The 16,862-nt window shown below is 41.3% G+C and overlaps 1 protein-coding gene across 1 annotated transcript; it reads right to left on the bottom strand.

Annotated features, from left to right (window-relative positions):
• Positions 1 to 1,191: 1,191 nt before the first annotated feature.
• ATF3 (activating transcription factor 3) lies at positions 1,192 to 15,349 on the bottom strand. Its single transcript, XM_075204225.1, has 4 exons — positions 15,118 to 15,349; positions 7,131 to 7,375; positions 5,694 to 5,801; positions 1,192 to 4,671 (listed from the first exon to the last, which is right to left on the bottom strand). The coding sequence occupies exons 2-4, from the start codon at positions 7,368 to 7,370 to the stop codon at positions 4,453 to 4,455; spliced, it is 567 nt and encodes a 188-aa protein (XP_075060326.1). The 5' UTR covers positions 7,371 to 7,375; positions 15,118 to 15,349; the 3' UTR covers positions 1,192 to 4,452.
• Positions 15,350 to 16,862: the final 1,513 nt, after the last annotated feature.

Here is a 16,862-nt window from a genome sequence, read left to right as displayed (position 1 = left end):
CCACTCTTCTTAATATGGCTGTCGCTCCTTGTTTTCCTCCTGCACCTACTGTTTCTAGGGATAAAAAATGTAAGGGAAGGTTGGAAACCTCACATGAGCATGAAATTCTATATCCAATTATTTAGTTATTTCAAAAGACCAAGGAAGGACTTTTAGGATAGGTGTTGCAGGCAGACATTCCTATACTTTGTACAATATTCCATTGTAGTGGAGTGATGGTTATGTGTATAGAGGAAGATTTGTTGTACAGGCGGCTCTCCCATGTGATCACTGTGGATCACCATAAGTGCACTTTTATTTGCCTAAAGGCGGAGTCTATACATGAAAAAAATTGACTGGGCTAATCTGTGCATCTCCTACTTTAGTCTTTGATCTGTTGACCATATTGCACTATAGTTGACACATGTCAGTTAAAGGGACAGTCTCATGCTTTTGCTTCCTGGTAATATACCTGTATTAAGGCTTACCAACCACACAGCACAAATTCTCTATTCTACACAAATTTTAGCAACGGGCATGCATAAGATCGATATACCATTGTAAATGTAGGGTCCTCATTGGGCGCTGAAAGGGCTTAAAACAGATTGAACGCCTGCTTTACAAATGTAATAAAACTTGTTGTTTGAATGTGTTAATTTTCAATCTCACCGACTGTATCCACTATGTGACCAGCAGATGGTGCTGTAGAGTGAATGACAGGTAGATGGCTTTGAAGTTGGGACAGATGGCCACGCCCAGCAAACGCCCACACCCTCTGGTCTGGAGTCATGCTGCTGTATTTCCTATGATGCAGGTAGCAGTCACATTGGCCATCCATTGAGGGGCCCTAATGGCAGCGTGTAAACAGACAAGGGTATAAGAAATGCCCCTACCTGTATGTATGTCTCAGTAGGGAAGAGTGTGTAAGAGAGAAAGTGAAAGCCAAATGTGGTCTAGGATTTTCTGACCAAGAACGGCATACAGTTATGCTGGCTGGGATGTAGGTGGAGCTTACTGCAAGACCTACAGACCTGTCACTCCAAGCCCCCCCCCCCTCATGCAATAAGCCCCGCCCATCTAATTTACTGTTCAGTAATTATCCCTGTTTTAGCAATTAATATCACAAATAATGCCAGGGGTAATGAAAGTTAGTTGAGCATTTATACTTAATTTTAGACACCACCACGCAATTTAAGACCATGCAAAGTAAAATAGTTTTGAATCATATATTTATTAAAGTATCAAAAACACGAAAAAAAAACCTCATAATATAAAACAGGCATTGAAGTACCTAATTTTGATAATTTGCCATTGAACATACATTAAAACATGCAATTCCTCTCACATCTGTAATATCGTGAGCGGTTTAAAACTTAGTACCACGACGATAATTGAACCTGCAGATGTTACACAAAGTGAAAAAAATATATATATTTATACATATATAGTGCTAACAAGATTAACATACATGCCAGTAAACACATGGGAGTAACAAAAGCCAAACTAAATTACACGACGCCTGCGTCACATGTAATATATTTGGATATATATTATATATATATAGTAGGGACCATATGATTGGTTGAAAACAGAGATGTGTTCATGGGTGACATTAAACAAATGTAAATTTTTAAAACACTCATGAAATTCATTTGTGAGACATCCCTGATACTAGATTCTAGTTATAAAAAAAAAATATCTACTTAAAAAAAAAATTAGACATCTAGATGACTATGTTATATAGATGCACAGCACTCAAGGTTACGTGTAATATCATCAAATCTTTGTTGCTTAAATGCTGTGGTGCAGGAGATAGATGCGCTACACACCAGCCAACCTTCGGCACCTAAACAAAAAGTTATTCAGAAGCATTAAAAAATAAACACTCTGCATTCTGGCTTCATTCAAAAGAGGAGGCGGGTCAAAACAGGAACTAAAACAAATATAAAAAAATTAAAAAATGTTTGTTGCAAGAGAGTGAGCTGTACTGCTTCGCCTTTCACTGGCTGTCAAAAACAGTCTTTTACTCAAAACAAGTTGCTCACTACTTGCTGCCATATTTCTGTGAAAGTCTCACAATCCAAGTCTGGGAAGACAAGTCCACTAGCAGCAATGTACACAGGCTTAAACCACAGAATATTTCCATGATCAGTTTTTGCAACACACTAATAGGGTAGATGTATCAAACATTCTAAAAAGCAAAAGTGGAGGTGTTGCCTATAGCAACCAATCAGATCCTAGCTCTCATTTTTCTAGTACATTCTAGAAAACAATAGCTAGAATCCGATTGGTTGATATGGGCAACACCTCCAGTTTTCGTTTTTAGAAGGTTTGATAAATCTATCCCTACATCTCACTTGGCAAAACATTTTGGCAGACTCCTATCAGCTAAGAGATATCGAAATATCTTTCAAAGGCTTGACTATATTCAACTTTCACATCATTTTTTTTGTGTGTTTAGTTCCAGTTTAGCAGTTTCAATCATTCCAGCTCACAAGTTTAAACACAGACTAAGGGCAGGATAATGAAATATTGATCCATCTAACACGCATTAAAAAAGTTCTGTTACAGAATATAAAAATCACATACATGTCAGTGGCTTCTGGTGTATATTCTTCCATGTGTGTGTTGAAGTCATGTCTGAGGTAATTTTGGCTCAATGTATCCTGTACATTTAAATAATAGGTTGCAAAATTCGATTGTTCAATAGAAACTTAATGTTTTATATTTTAATACCAGCAAGCTGGCCGTCTAGTGATATCCTGAAAAGCATAACATTATTTTGCATCATTCCTATATAATCGGGCCTACAATACTTGCGGCTCTATGGCTTTTGTGGAACTACAGATCCCAGAATCCAGCAATCTGCCATAAATCTCATACTGGTACCATTACAGACTGGAGATTAAAGGTTTTCCATTTTCAAGTTTTAATACTTTGTGATGAAAAGTCTATTTCACAAGACTGTTTAGGAGGTGCCTGACACAGCACCCCAAGCCGTATGCAGTTTTAAAAACAAACTGCATCTAGTAGGTGTAAATGTAATGTTTGGTTTATGCGCTATTGTGTGATAACTGGTGAGCCATTCGCTAGCTATATGCCCCGCTAAAGTGCAAGCTCACCCCTTGACTGTCCTGATTTCCTGTGGCCAAAATGTGTGCGGTCTGTGGGATTATGGGTGTGCGCAGAGTCAATTGTGACAAAGCTGAATGTGGCCAATTGTTTTCCAATGTTTTGCTATTGAGGAATTGTGAGAGATCCACAAGCTCGACACTCCATGCGGGAATAGATGAGCGGCACTAAGAAATTTGTGTTGCAGTCACAAAACTAAGTGTATTGCCTAACTTGCCTGTTGCTTCACAACTAATGTGATACTACTGCATGCTGTGCGCACGCACGCTTACAATTTGTTTGACATTGACTTCTGAGAAGAATTTTTTTTTCACTTTAACAATATACATTATAATTTCTCAATCTCCCGATGCAAGACTTCACCATCTTGCAAGATACAAAATACTCTGGAGATCACATTGGTCTGATGACAGTGTATGTCCCTTGTTTGTCTGTGCCTCTGGGCACAGCTCCCCTGTATTGTCTTTGTACCCTAATGGTGTATGTAGCAGCCAGCAAATCAGCTGTGATGTCAATCAGATTCCGTCTGGGAAAACTGCTTCCCAAAGCCACGGCAACGCGCTTAGTAAGTGACCGCAGTAATACTAAAAGAGTTGTGGTTGAAAGTGACCGAGGCGGCCATTTTGTGGGTTGAACCAACATCAGTGAGAATGCAGCCTATCGATTCGTTAAGAGCTAATGATGTCACTAGCGAGCAGATAGGCTATATATATATATTGGTCCAGACCACAAGATGGCTGCCTCCACTGTGTCTAGACAACATTAAACACGTTAAGAGTCTGACAACCACCTTTCTTGGTGGCCTCACGATAAACAAACCTAACAGAGATTATGAAAACAAAAAAGTCGTCCTCAAGAATAAATAAAAGTGAACAAATGTCTTCAAATGGATAAGGTTAAGGCAGTTCATCGTACTTTCTCATCTTCCTAAAATACTTTTCAGGGGTTTCAACAGAAACTTTTTATGCTGCTTAGCAGCAATTTCTTCCTTGCCTCCAAAACACTTCAATGGTTTCCTATATTTTACCGCTTCCAGCGACAAATACAAAACAAAATTGCACAGAGTGTAGAGAAAAGCCCATAGTGTTGCTCCAGGAAAACACGAATAGCTAGTGCATTGATGCTAGTGACACTCCCCAAGGCGTACGGTATAGTACGGCTTGTTACGGCTTCCAATACACCAGTCGGGACACATAGCAAATGATACATCCTTTCACTTGCTAACCAGGGTCACCCAATGGCAGACAGCCCTTTCCTGCAGAGAGGGGTATGGTGCACTCCGACCCCTGGGGGCTTCAGGAAGTTTCTCAAAGTTCTACTTTCTTTACAAGAGCGAGATGCTCAGTTCACTCCCTCGGTCACTAAGCTCTGGAGAGTCCCATCTTTGATTTGCTGAATGAAAAGGTTCCTCTCATCTTCCGGCGTCCTCCCGTTCTGGGCTCGAACGATGCAGGTGGGCCTGTGGAGGTTCAGCATGTATATTAGGTGTTGCTTCTCGTTCTTGAGTTCCTCAATCTGGGCTTTCAGTTCTGCATTAATAGATTCCAGTTTCTCAGACTCCTGATGAAAAGAAACAAGGAAACATCAATAGCACGTCTTAAACTTATCCAACAGAACAGCCACAAATGCAGAGCGCGTCTGACTGAAAGCAACGTTCATTTTGTATCCTGTGATAAATTATACTGCCAGCAGGTGGCGCTGTGTAAGCAAGCCCTTAAAAGATCAGTAGATGCATGTTCTAAATTTATAGAACGACATTAAAACGGGACATGTGAAAGGAATTATGTGTATTATAATTCCTATATTCTGGTTTCACTATGGATACAATCCACATTTTTTTAAATAGACACTGCAGGAAACAATTTAGAAGAAACAAATGACACAGCAGACGAGTTTCTGATCTTGGCATGAAGTAAACTCTGGGAATAAAATAACTTTTCTTTCTGACAATTTATTTTGAGTCACAGTATTGTGTTAATTGTGGTGCCGCCAGTTATGGAGGCAGCCATTTTGAGAATGCAGCCTATGAAAACTTGTACCTCATTGATGGTTAAAGTGATAGCGCACCCCTAACCCTCCACAATTAGGCAGGAAAGTCCAGATTTTCCTACCACGGTCATATCTGTCTCGTGGTAGGAAAGTTGGGATGTATCTCCCATTCACTGCTGCTCTGCAATGAACGAATTTATGTACACAGGTTGGCCACAGGCTTGGCCAACCTGTGGCTCTCCAGGTGGTGTGAAACCACAAGCCCCAGCATGCTTTGCCAGTAGATAGCCAGCTGATAGCTGGCAGAGCATGCTGGGACTTGTAGTTTCACACCACCTGGAGCGCCACAGGTTGGTCAGACCTGTCCTAGTGCTTCATGAGCGCTAGACACGCCCCCAGGAGTTAACCACGCCAATTAATGGTGTGGCCACACCCCCATTGTCAAAATGGCTGCCTCCAATGTGGCTAGGAGAGAAATCACAGTGAACATTGCGTTCATTGGCAAGCCATGCGTCAACCTTGAGGTCAGCGGTCTATTTTCTGAGAGGAGACACGGAATAAACACGTGTGCCGACTTGTGTGACCTTTCTCACCTTCTGTAAACTTTCTGTTCTCTCTTTTTTTTTGTTTCGACACTTTGCAGCTGCAACCTTGTTCCTCTCTCTTCTCCTCTTTTTCCTGTCGTCTTCTTCTGGTACAAACTGGAAAAAGAAAAGGACAATGTTGCTTAGGTTTGTGATATTTTCAGAAACAGAGAGCAGAGGCTGCCTAGTGATCACTCCCCGAGGGTCCTATATACAGAATAGTACAAAGACGGCTTCACTTTTACACGTTTTCAGCTCATTCATGTTGGGAGGTGACTTTTGTTGATCAGCATCCCAGGACGCTGGACAGTGGCACACTTAATAAGACGCGGGCCGTAGCTCACATTTGAACCTTACTGCAATATCTGCAAACACTTGAAGCGCACCTGTCGTATACACAGCGGAAGTAGCCAATGTGTGGGATGAACCAAAACTTCTTAGAGCTAAGTCTTCCAATTATGTAGGTCAATGGCTCAGTCATGGCACAAATTTTAAAATTAATGGACCATATTTCTGTCGCACTATACAGTTGCCTCCACTGTGAATAGGACAGGAACACAAGTAGAGTGTGCAGATTCCATAAACACTGCACCGCAACAAAAATTCTCCTGATCACAAGTGCAAATGCTAGTGGGTACGGAGCCTTTGGCACCAATGAATTCTATTTACCATACTCAACAAGCTTTTACTTGCATTACAAATTATATATTATATTTTGATGTGAGTGGGTAAGGGGCATTAGTCTAGGTCAAGACTATGGAGGATATTCTCCAGTATAAAACATTACACTCTTGCCAGTGAAATTTTTTTCTCTTTGCAGCAAGTAAGACTGTTGCTCGTCGCAGAGGTTGGTATTGAGAAGTGATAGATTTCAGTAATAATACTCCTGTACGCCATTCACAAGTAACGTGGCTGTCAGTTCACACATAACTTGCTTATTTCCTGTATATGGATGGTGCATGTATAATTATCCCTTGTCTCCTGTCACAATAAGACTTCTTTACCGACAAGGCAGAATTGTCAAACACTGGTCACACCATATGGGGTGACAGTGTTTAATTCTAATTGAATCCTCAGCAATTTCTTTAAAAATCCAAAGCAAGTTTGCAGTCGAGCCTTTTTTTGTGATGTAGTGTGACACAATTTGTGTTCCCCTCCATCCACATATAAATCACACAGCTCTAGCTGTGCAGAGTACAGGATACTTCCACAAATGACAAAAAGTTGGTTTTGACATTCGGTTACACGAATTTGGTAAATGTGCAATCCTTCTTCCTTTTGTGGACAGCCTGGTGATGCAACACGATGCAGTCTGCACGGAAAAGGATTTTACAACTTAGAGCTGTCGCTCCAAGTTGTAATGGGCTGATGAAAGCTAACATTTGATTGGCTGCTGTGAATAACAGTGATTTGCGCTATTACACAAGAGCCGGAACACAAGCATACCTCTGTCTTAGCAAAGGACATCTCTATGGGTCTTTCCGCTACAATGACGTTGTCCAGTGTGCACGGGGGCCGGCCAGAAAGACGCTTGTTCTGAATGGCGAACCTCAGTTCTTCTTTGACCAGGGGCGTTAAGTTGGTGAAGTCTTCAAACGCAAATGTCATGGTTGGGGACAGACACGGGACAATAGCAGTTGCGCTGACCTCGGCAGCCGATGCTTGTCCCGGATGTTGGAGCATCATTTTTTCTAAAAGCAAAATAAAAAACCACAATGCCATTGTTACTTAGCCGGACAATCCTTTTTGAAACCTACAACTTAAGGAAAAGATTAGCGTATCTCAACATCGTGCAGCGCTGGGGAATTTGCCGCCTGGGAACGCACTATGAGCTAGCGGCATACATAAAGCACTTGGGAATGGCTACATTTCTATAACTAAGAAATATGGCTGCCTCCACTGTAATGTTAGAAATCAGTGAAACCAAGGTGCGTTCCTTTAAAACAATGAAATGTGTGCAAGTGATTAAAATCATTCCTGTAAGTGCTGCCAGGACAATTAAGACCATTGTGTATATGGAGACAAAAGATCGATTTAGAGCTTCCTGTTCCAGACTGGCTATTGGCTAAACACTGTTTGTGCTTTCTCTTCCCCTGTGGGGGGCGCCAGTGAGGCATAGGAAACCCGAATTACAGGGGACCCACATTTCTGTTAGCCAGAGGGAAGAGGCTGGTGGCTAAAAATGTAATCTGTGGGTGGACACCTCCTTTACCCAGATGACAAGTATGAAGTTTGGGAGAAAACAATATTAACAGCTAAACGATTTTATAAAAAATAAATGTAATAAAAAAAATAAAAAAAATAAAAAAAAATAACAAAAATAAAATCACACACACCGGGAGCGAGTTGAATCATACGCCACAAGTTTCTGCCCCAGTAATAAAATACGTCAGCAACAACTCCTGTTCAGAGATTCTGTCTGTGCTTACATTACAAAGTTCACCAGATGTATTAATAGCACTTTCTGGCTTATAATTACAGAAGTTGACTGATTTATTTTTAGTGTCAGATTACCAATTAAGCATTTCCTGATAGCGCTGACCGTAGTGTGCACTACAAGAATTAGGAGACTTGTGGCTATCTGTTAGCTATGGTACTAGAAGTCCCAGCCTTCAAACTGTAGTCCCACTGTAGCATACAGTGATTTGCCGATACTTGCCAACTCCCCCGGAATGTCCGGGAGACTCCAGAATTCTGGATAGGTCTCCCGGACTCCTGGGAAAGTAGGTCAACCTCCCGCACCCAGAACTAGAGCCGCAATGACACAATTCTAAGGGATTTTGCATCAGTCCCTGCTGCTTACAGTCTAAATTTTCTAACACACAAACACACTAGGGACCAGGAAACTGGAACACAGAGGAAATTCAGGCGAACACGCAGATAGGGACCTGATCAGGAATCGAACTCATGACCCCAGTGCTGTGAGGCAGCAATACTAACCACTGTGCCACCACACAGCCCTATATTATTACTAATATATCAGATTTTCGCATTAGACATCTTATTTCTAAACACAGCTAAAAAAAAAATTATCCCCATATCTGAACAAATAAAAAAAAAAAGTGTCCACGTTATCAATCCTTTGGCAGATGCGCCCGACCTTGTGACATCTGTACGTCTAACTTCCTCACATGAAGAAATCGATCAGCAACACAGAAAGATCATGAGGACATCAGGTTAATGTTAAACAGTCAGCAGTTCACGGCCTCGCACTGACCCAGAGCGACCTGACCCTGCACTATTACCAAACGGGAGAGAACACAGACTCTTCTCCTTCCACTGATGAAACCAGGAAACAGGTTTATGTGTCCCAGGAAAAGGATTCTGCTCAACCTGTGTTGTGTCATCCACTGGTGGGTTGTGTAATGGGCCTGAAGTCACCAGTGACAAATGTAATTAGCTGTTGAGGAAAATGTTGTGAGATGAGATTTTATACTTCCCCACGTCGCTGTACGAGGAACTAGTGTATTAAATGTAAGATGTCACAGGTGCAAAGTATGCTGCCCTCACATGCCATGGTATATAACTTATACTATAAACTATATACCATATGCTAGCCCTAGATGTCTGGTGCCCCTTACCCACTAGGCATTAAATCCACATTCTTTACCGCTAGTAAAGTCAATAAACTAGTATGGGAATGGAAGCCATTGGTTTGAATAATGCCATAAAAGCACTTGTATTGGCGTATGGGAAAAATTGCATTGTGGTGCTGATTTTTGGCCAACTCCATTAACTTGCATTCACTGCAAGTGGATGCATTAGGGGAGGGGGGTATCAGTGAAGTATCCTCCATTCACTACCCCCCCCCCCCCTTCCTCCAGACTGCAAGTGATCATTACCACTGAATGTCAAACGCAAATGCATTTTGAAGGCGGCTTCGCTGGCATTTAATGCTCTCTATTGCCAGATTATACAAATTGTGTGTGTAGATATATATATATAGATATATATATATATATATATATATATATATATATATATATATATATATATATATATCTACACACACTATTTTGAATAGCTAAGAACAAGAGGTAGTGTAAGATTGAAGAGAGGTAAAAATCATAATGACTTGTTAATTATAACTCAATCACTAACAGCAATAATGTTCCCATTGTAATATGATAGGTATATGATCATTTGGCAGGGGGGACACTGTACCACCAAACAACTCCCCATCCCTCAATCACTAATATTACGCTCCTCTCTGAGTGTACTCTCAACAACTGCTCCTTTCCAAATCAGTACCCAACACTACAACACACCAGCTACGTCTCTACCAATCTCGCACAGGTGCCATAATATACATTACATACGTAAACACACAGCCAAGCTCCCAATACACACTGTCCCAGAATCTACTCATAGTTCCCTTAATCCCCAAAGCCTAAACAATTCAACAGGTCACTTCCCCATACCCCCAGATAGGGCAGTCTGTACGGTCAAATTACTGTATTGTGGTTTGATTCAGGGCAGTAACTAGGGGGCTGTGCGAGAGGGGCGACTTCCCAGGGCGCAATGCTGGAGGGAGGGGGGGGGGGGGGTCACAGTTTATGAATGTTTTAGGTTAATTTGGTCAAGATTGAGGGTAAGGGTGGCGGAGTTTTCCTTCTTGCCCCAGGCGCTAAAATTTTAAGTTACGTCTCTGGTTTGATTTCTCAGATAGGTTCACTTAATTTTTTTTTTTTAATTTTTATTTTACAGATGATATTTGTATTTATAAAGTCCCCCATATGTAGTCATGTCGGAGCAAACTAGGGTTAAACAAAATAATTCAATGCTGTCATCTGAAATATTGGCTTCTGTTTTACAACTTGAAGTTAGAGACATAGGACTTTTGGATTTAGAGTCGGATGCAATGTGCAACTTAGACTTACATGGAAGTGTAGGAGTGGGAGTGTGCCGCAGCTTGGTAGGGTAATACGAGTGGCAAGCAACCCCAGTTGAGTCCCACTCGTAATACCCTACCGAGCTGCGAGCAGCTCCTGAAGCTAGCTAACTACTTGCGCCACCTAATTCTTGACGCACTTTTTCTGTCTTGTTTGACGTGTGTTCCGCCTGAGTCTTGATCCAACTAGGGTAGTCTTTGCAGGTAGACGCCCATAGTATCGGAATTATTCACGGTCACGCCTATATAACTACGTGTTCCACCCTTTCCCTCGTACTGAGACGCAAGCTGTCGCAGTGTACACTGCGTCTGAAAAGCAGACGGAACTGTTGCTTACTGCGCATGCCCCATCAGTGGAAATGTGCAGGATGCGCCTGAAATGGACTTTGCGTCCAACTCTAAATGAGGCACATATACTGTATCCTCTGGATGCAAGACCACCTACACTGCTGAGCCCAGAGCCAAGAGCAGGTTGTAAACATCAACTGGGGCTTCCCACGCATGAATGGATAATTGTCTAATAGTAAAACTTCTTAAGCCGTGTGATTCTGTATAGAACCCAGGAAGTCAAATCAGTCCATCATACAGCATCTTCTGATTTACCACTAAGCAATGCTAATCCCTATTACATAAAGAAACAGACATTTGTGTTTTTGGTGCCAAATGTGAATTTTAACAATACTTCTCCAGTGCATTGTCGCAATATGTGGGTAGTTGCCCACATGCAGGTAGAAGCTACAATATGCCAGCAGTGAACACTGGTACATCAGCCGCACCACAGACTGGCTGGCAAATTTTAGCCCAGTGGGGGCGAGACTAAGCTCAGCTGCCTATTAGGAACATTTTAAAGGAACATAAAATGCAGATAGCCCAGTGACTCAGCCCAAGGTAGCCCACTATGGGACCGCACCAGGGGGCAAATGCCCCCTGCCCCCCAGCTCAACAAGCCACTGACCCACACTTGCCCAATAGGCCAACTCTATCACTCTGGGTGATAGCTGACTAAAGGATTTTAAATGTATCAACAATACAATCTTGTTGTATTCCTGATTATTACAGAACAACTAACAGAGCTTCTGCTGAACTTCATCTGAGAGATGTGATTACATTTAAAAATACATAGAAATTATAAACTACTTTCTGAGCAAATTATTTTGTTTTGTAAGCTGGGGGCTTTAGATATTTATTTGAAAACACTGCTTTGCAGATCATTGGATGGAAATATTCTGGTCACATGGGTTAGAATCCTGGCAGGTCACGGCCGTGTCCGACGCGGTTACAGTGCTGGATGACATCAGAGGAAGCCGTGCGGTGGCGCAGTGAAGGTGCCATACACTCTGTGTTCGCTATAGCGTGGTAACTGTTACCAAGGCGTGGAGATGAGTGGACCACAGACCACTTGGTTCGTGGATCACTGTGTTCTCCCCGTGTTTGCGTGGGGTTTCCTCCAGGTGCTCCGGTTTCCTCCCACACTCCACAAACATACTGATAGGTTAATTGGCTGCTAACAAAATTGACCCTAGTCTGTCTGTCTGTGTGTGTGTTAGGAAATTTAGACCGTAAGCCCCAATGGGGCAGGGACTAATGTGAATGAGTTCTCTGTACAGCGCTGCGGAATTAGTGGCGCTATATAAATAAATGGTGATGATGATGATGATGATACTGAGCCAACAGTGTTATTTTCAGGAAATTTGCAAATCTTTTGTTTGTTCAAACCAAAGTTTGTTTATCTGTATGATCACATTTTAAGATGATAAACACAATTTTGTTTCAAATTCTACATTCTTCTCAGCACAACTGTTGCAAACTTCTCTACAACCTGCCCCAACCCATGAAGTTTCCTGAAACATTTCATTCATCTTTACCAAGAAACTAAACCAACAGATCAAATTAAGCTTCTACCAACTTCCAGATTTGTGGGAGACTTAAATTCTTGATGCTCCCCAAAAATGACATATCAGCACTAACCCACTAGGATCCCCATGATGTTACCTTATAATCTTGCTCATAGTCGGTGCCTAAGCAACACAGAAAGCTTTCAGCAAAGGGTTAAGTCAACGTTAACCTCTGCGGTCATACGTGTCTGAACACAACACAGAATGGGGGGCACCTTCCAATCACAGTCCCTATGATACTAAACATGTATACCCGGTGTGCGCAAGATTCCTCCCACTATGGAACCTTAACCTATAAACTTGTACAATCAAGAAACTTGTGGGTCATTTGCTACAAAGGACCTAAAATTTACAGACATTTACTTACTGACAACTCTACAGATCTGCAAGACGTATCTCTATTCCAAGTAGTCTTCCACAGACACACTGCCATATCTCACAGACCATCTCTTACTTGGAGGACAAACATAGCCCCAAAACTTTACATCTGTGCATTTGAAGGAAACTGAAATTCCCCATTACTTGCGCTATGGTTATAAACATTAAACACCGTAACCAGAGTTCCTCATCTTGTTCTCATGACACCAAAAGTGATACTCCACAGCCCTGCAAACAAAGGTCTACCAGGAACTCAGAAGTAATTATGTATTCATGCAACTTCACTCATTGGAGGAAACAATAGTTTGGAACAAATCAAATTAACTTTCAAAAACCGGATCACATATTAACCCATTTCCATAGTTGGTCCTTCAGAAGCTCTAAATAGTCTTCTTGTGTCTGATAAAAAAAAAGATCAGTTGTTCAGTGTAACCTCTTATCATTTTCTGATGTACAGATTTGAAGATAATTTCTCCTCCTACTGCTATCAGCTACTGAGTGATCTTGCTGCCAGCCACTGTTTCCTTCGCAAAGTAAAATGAAAATTGTATAAAGATTTATTGATTACATTTCTGGAGATCTGCTACAAAGAGATTACCCAGCAACCCTTCACTTACGAATAGAGCTGTCAAGATAAATGAATGTCAATTGACATCTATGGCAAGCTTTCACTTTTCCCTTGTCTTGTTATCACAACTATTAGTACAGAGAACATTACACTTTTATTTATACTTAAACTGGACAATTAAAACTCTCCACATAGAACAGTGTTTCGTGAATACATTGTTGGTAAAATTATGAGGAGTATTTAAGTGCAATATGCGGTTATGTTTTTATCATACATGGTTATAAAACATGTGTCATATCTGGGGAGATACTGCTGTGTCACTCCTGACATTGTTACTAATCTAGAGGGCTGTTATATTTCCTGGTAAGACTTGCTTTCAATTTAAAAAAAAATAATACATTGATCTATGTGAGCTAATGTTGGTACTCTCATTTACTAGAGTTAAGCCCATTGTAGTATCTATGGATGGCTTTACATGAGTATTTAATAAGGGTATGATTTTAGAGGCAGGATATAAATTGGGTCTGTTTTGGGTGACAGCTGAGTGCAGAGGGACCTTTTCCCAATTGATAAAACAACTTTCCTTCTTCCTTTTCTAGCGCTATTTGGGGAGGGGGAGAATAACACTGGTCACTTCTGTGTCCTCCATCCAGATCCTACCACGCGTAATCACAGACTTCGTTAAGTTACAAGTAGAGATTTTTTTTGCACTGGAATTTAACGCCACCTTTTGGCAATAAGTGTGAAAAGCAGAAAACAGAACTGAAATTACCAGGCAGTTTCATCAGAATAGTGAAATCCTTCAGGAACAGCGAGACGTAGTAGTGCGCCCGAGTGCTGGCTGTCCAGTCCGAAAACATCCCCGGCCACCCAGCTAAGAACGCGGCTACTCTGCATTATATCCACCAAGTTATATAACCTGCGCTAAAACGCATTATAATAAGTATCGGATAAGAACATTTACTGAAAAACTGTTAATAACTTACAAGTTCCTAACAATAATAGTAATAATAATAATAATAATAATAATAATAATAATAATAATAATAATAATAATAATTATGATAAACTATGAAATAAAAACAGACACATATGAACACATATTTCTATATTACCCACTATTTGTAAAGTATCATCTACACAACGATCACAATAGAGTATAAACCACAACCAACAAATACACTAACATGAATCCAAAAAAGTTATAGAACCAAGAAAGTCCCGCTTTTTACCATAGTACTACTATTTACTACGACTTGTGCGCACTGTACTTTCGGGAGAGGGCAGGTAAGGATACGGGAAACTCTCAGTAAATAGGGTGGTGGGTGTGATGATGGGGGTATACTAGGTCACGGTATAGAGTGCGGAGGTCCCCGGATGCAGTTATAGAAGTGGCAACATTGTAACAAGTTAACAGTTTGCCATTGTTCGCCGCGGTGCGTAAAGTTATTAGTAGAAGAGGGGGGCAGTCATATAAAAAAAAAAAGTGAAATAAAAGTATTTGAATGACTCATAAGAAGGGGGATCATGGGGACAGGGATGGAATCACTGGGTGTATGGAAGTTTGTTTCAAAGTTGGGAATGACAAAGGGGATCTAGAAGGAAAAAAAACTACAAAACAAAAGAAAAAGTTAGCAGAGAACTTCGCTAGAGAATCCCCCCCACAGGGTGTGTAGTAAGTGGAGAAGAAGCCCCGCTTACCTGGGATGTGTCAGCGGGGTCCTGCTCACTGCTAGTAGGGAAGAATGCCAGACAAAGCCACCGGCAGCCGTACAGTGTGTGATGCTCTCTCTTCCCCTCTCTGCCACTCACTCTCTCTCGCACACAGAGTTGCATCACCTCTTTATATAGCGGAGGGGGCAGTTCTGGAATGTTGGCCCGGACTGACGTCATTCTAAGAATAGCAGGCGAGTGAGCCCTGGCCCAGTGATGCAAGCCAGGGAGCCCAGCGCTGGGAGGACGGAGGAGGGAGGTGACAGGGAAGGGGGAAGCCTCTCTCCATAACAGGACTGGGCGAGGACAAGAAGCTTTAACTCCTTGCGTGTCATCCATATGAGCCAATGCAGCCCAAAGCGGGCGTAATGACTGCAGGCGGCCGGCATGTGACCGCTGGGAGGTGCGCTGGAGCCGCTCCACCAGCCCGGCCCCTGTTACAGTGCAGCAGGCAGCGCAGACAAAGAGGGCGCTTCTGGTTTTTTGTTTTTTTTCTTTTGCATGTTTTGATGTGTTTCGCTGTTACCCCAGCAATCTCCGGCCCCGCTGCTTGGAGGCAGCAATAACACAACACAGGAGACGGCGCGGAGATGCGCTGATGTCAGCCCGGGCGCACTGAGAGCTGCGCTACCCGCAAACCGCCGGGAGGATCATACAATGCAGATTACTAGATGGTGCTGTGGATTCACAACACAGAGAGAGGGAGCCAAGACTTAGGACAGGGCTGTCATCCCTACCCATTATTCTTTTATAGTCCATTTTATATAATTATATTGACAGTGTGTCTTACTGACATTATATATATATATATATATATATATATATATATATATATATATATATATATACATTACCACTCCAATACCTCCACATAGGATTAAACATCATCGTTATATCAGTAAATAATAAAAATCCACGTTGATTCTGCTAAGAATGGTGAGAACATAATGAGGGGTATTCAATTGACCGCAAGATTTTTTTTAAGACTGCGTTATGTCATTTTAACGCTGTTCATCATTTTCGAGCGGGTTAACTTTAACCGCGATTCAATTCCATTTTTAACGCTCCGGGTTTTTTAACAAACGGTCCTCTCACGCTCCAGTAGAAGGTCTGGAGAAAGTATAGGGTGTGCGAGAGGCAGCCGCGTTAAAAGCCATTCAATTGTTTTTTAACACGGCGCGTTAACAAGGCCATTATGCTGTTTTATCTCGCATCTCTTTGGGGTGTGATAAAAATAAAAAACCTTTGAAAACTATTTGAAATCATGTAATAATGAGAAAAAAATAAACTATGTTTATCACTAATTCCTAACATGTAAAAGTTGATTTTCTTGTTTAAAAATTATGAAATAATTTTTTTTTTTAAAATCACTAATTAAATATATTTATGCATATTTTTGGTACATACGTGTGTGTACTAATGTGTTTTAACATGGTATAGATGATTCTATAGTAAAAATAGTTAATTAAAAAATATGCTAAAGAAAGTACTGTAATGTAGATATTATCAACTAGAATGGTTGTGTAATGCAATCTAATGTATGAAAATGTATGCCAATCCTTTTTTTTTGTGTTATACATGACCACGTTAAAACTCCCCTTCACTCCCCTAAAAACTCGCAAACACAATGATTAACGCGCGGGGACAGTGTTCCCTCTTTTTCAATTGAATTGCACGTGTTTTCATGCTGCGTTAACTAAAAACGGTCACTATAGCAGTTAAAAACCCACTGG

This window comes from Mixophyes fleayi, chromosome 3 (assembly GCF_038048845.1).
Source record: "Mixophyes fleayi isolate aMixFle1 chromosome 3, aMixFle1.hap1, whole genome shotgun sequence".
Lineage (NCBI taxonomy): Eukaryota > Metazoa > Chordata > Amphibia > Anura > Limnodynastidae > Mixophyes > Mixophyes fleayi.
Note: the sequence above shows the minus strand (reverse complement) of the source record. Positions and strands in the feature narration are given on the sequence as shown.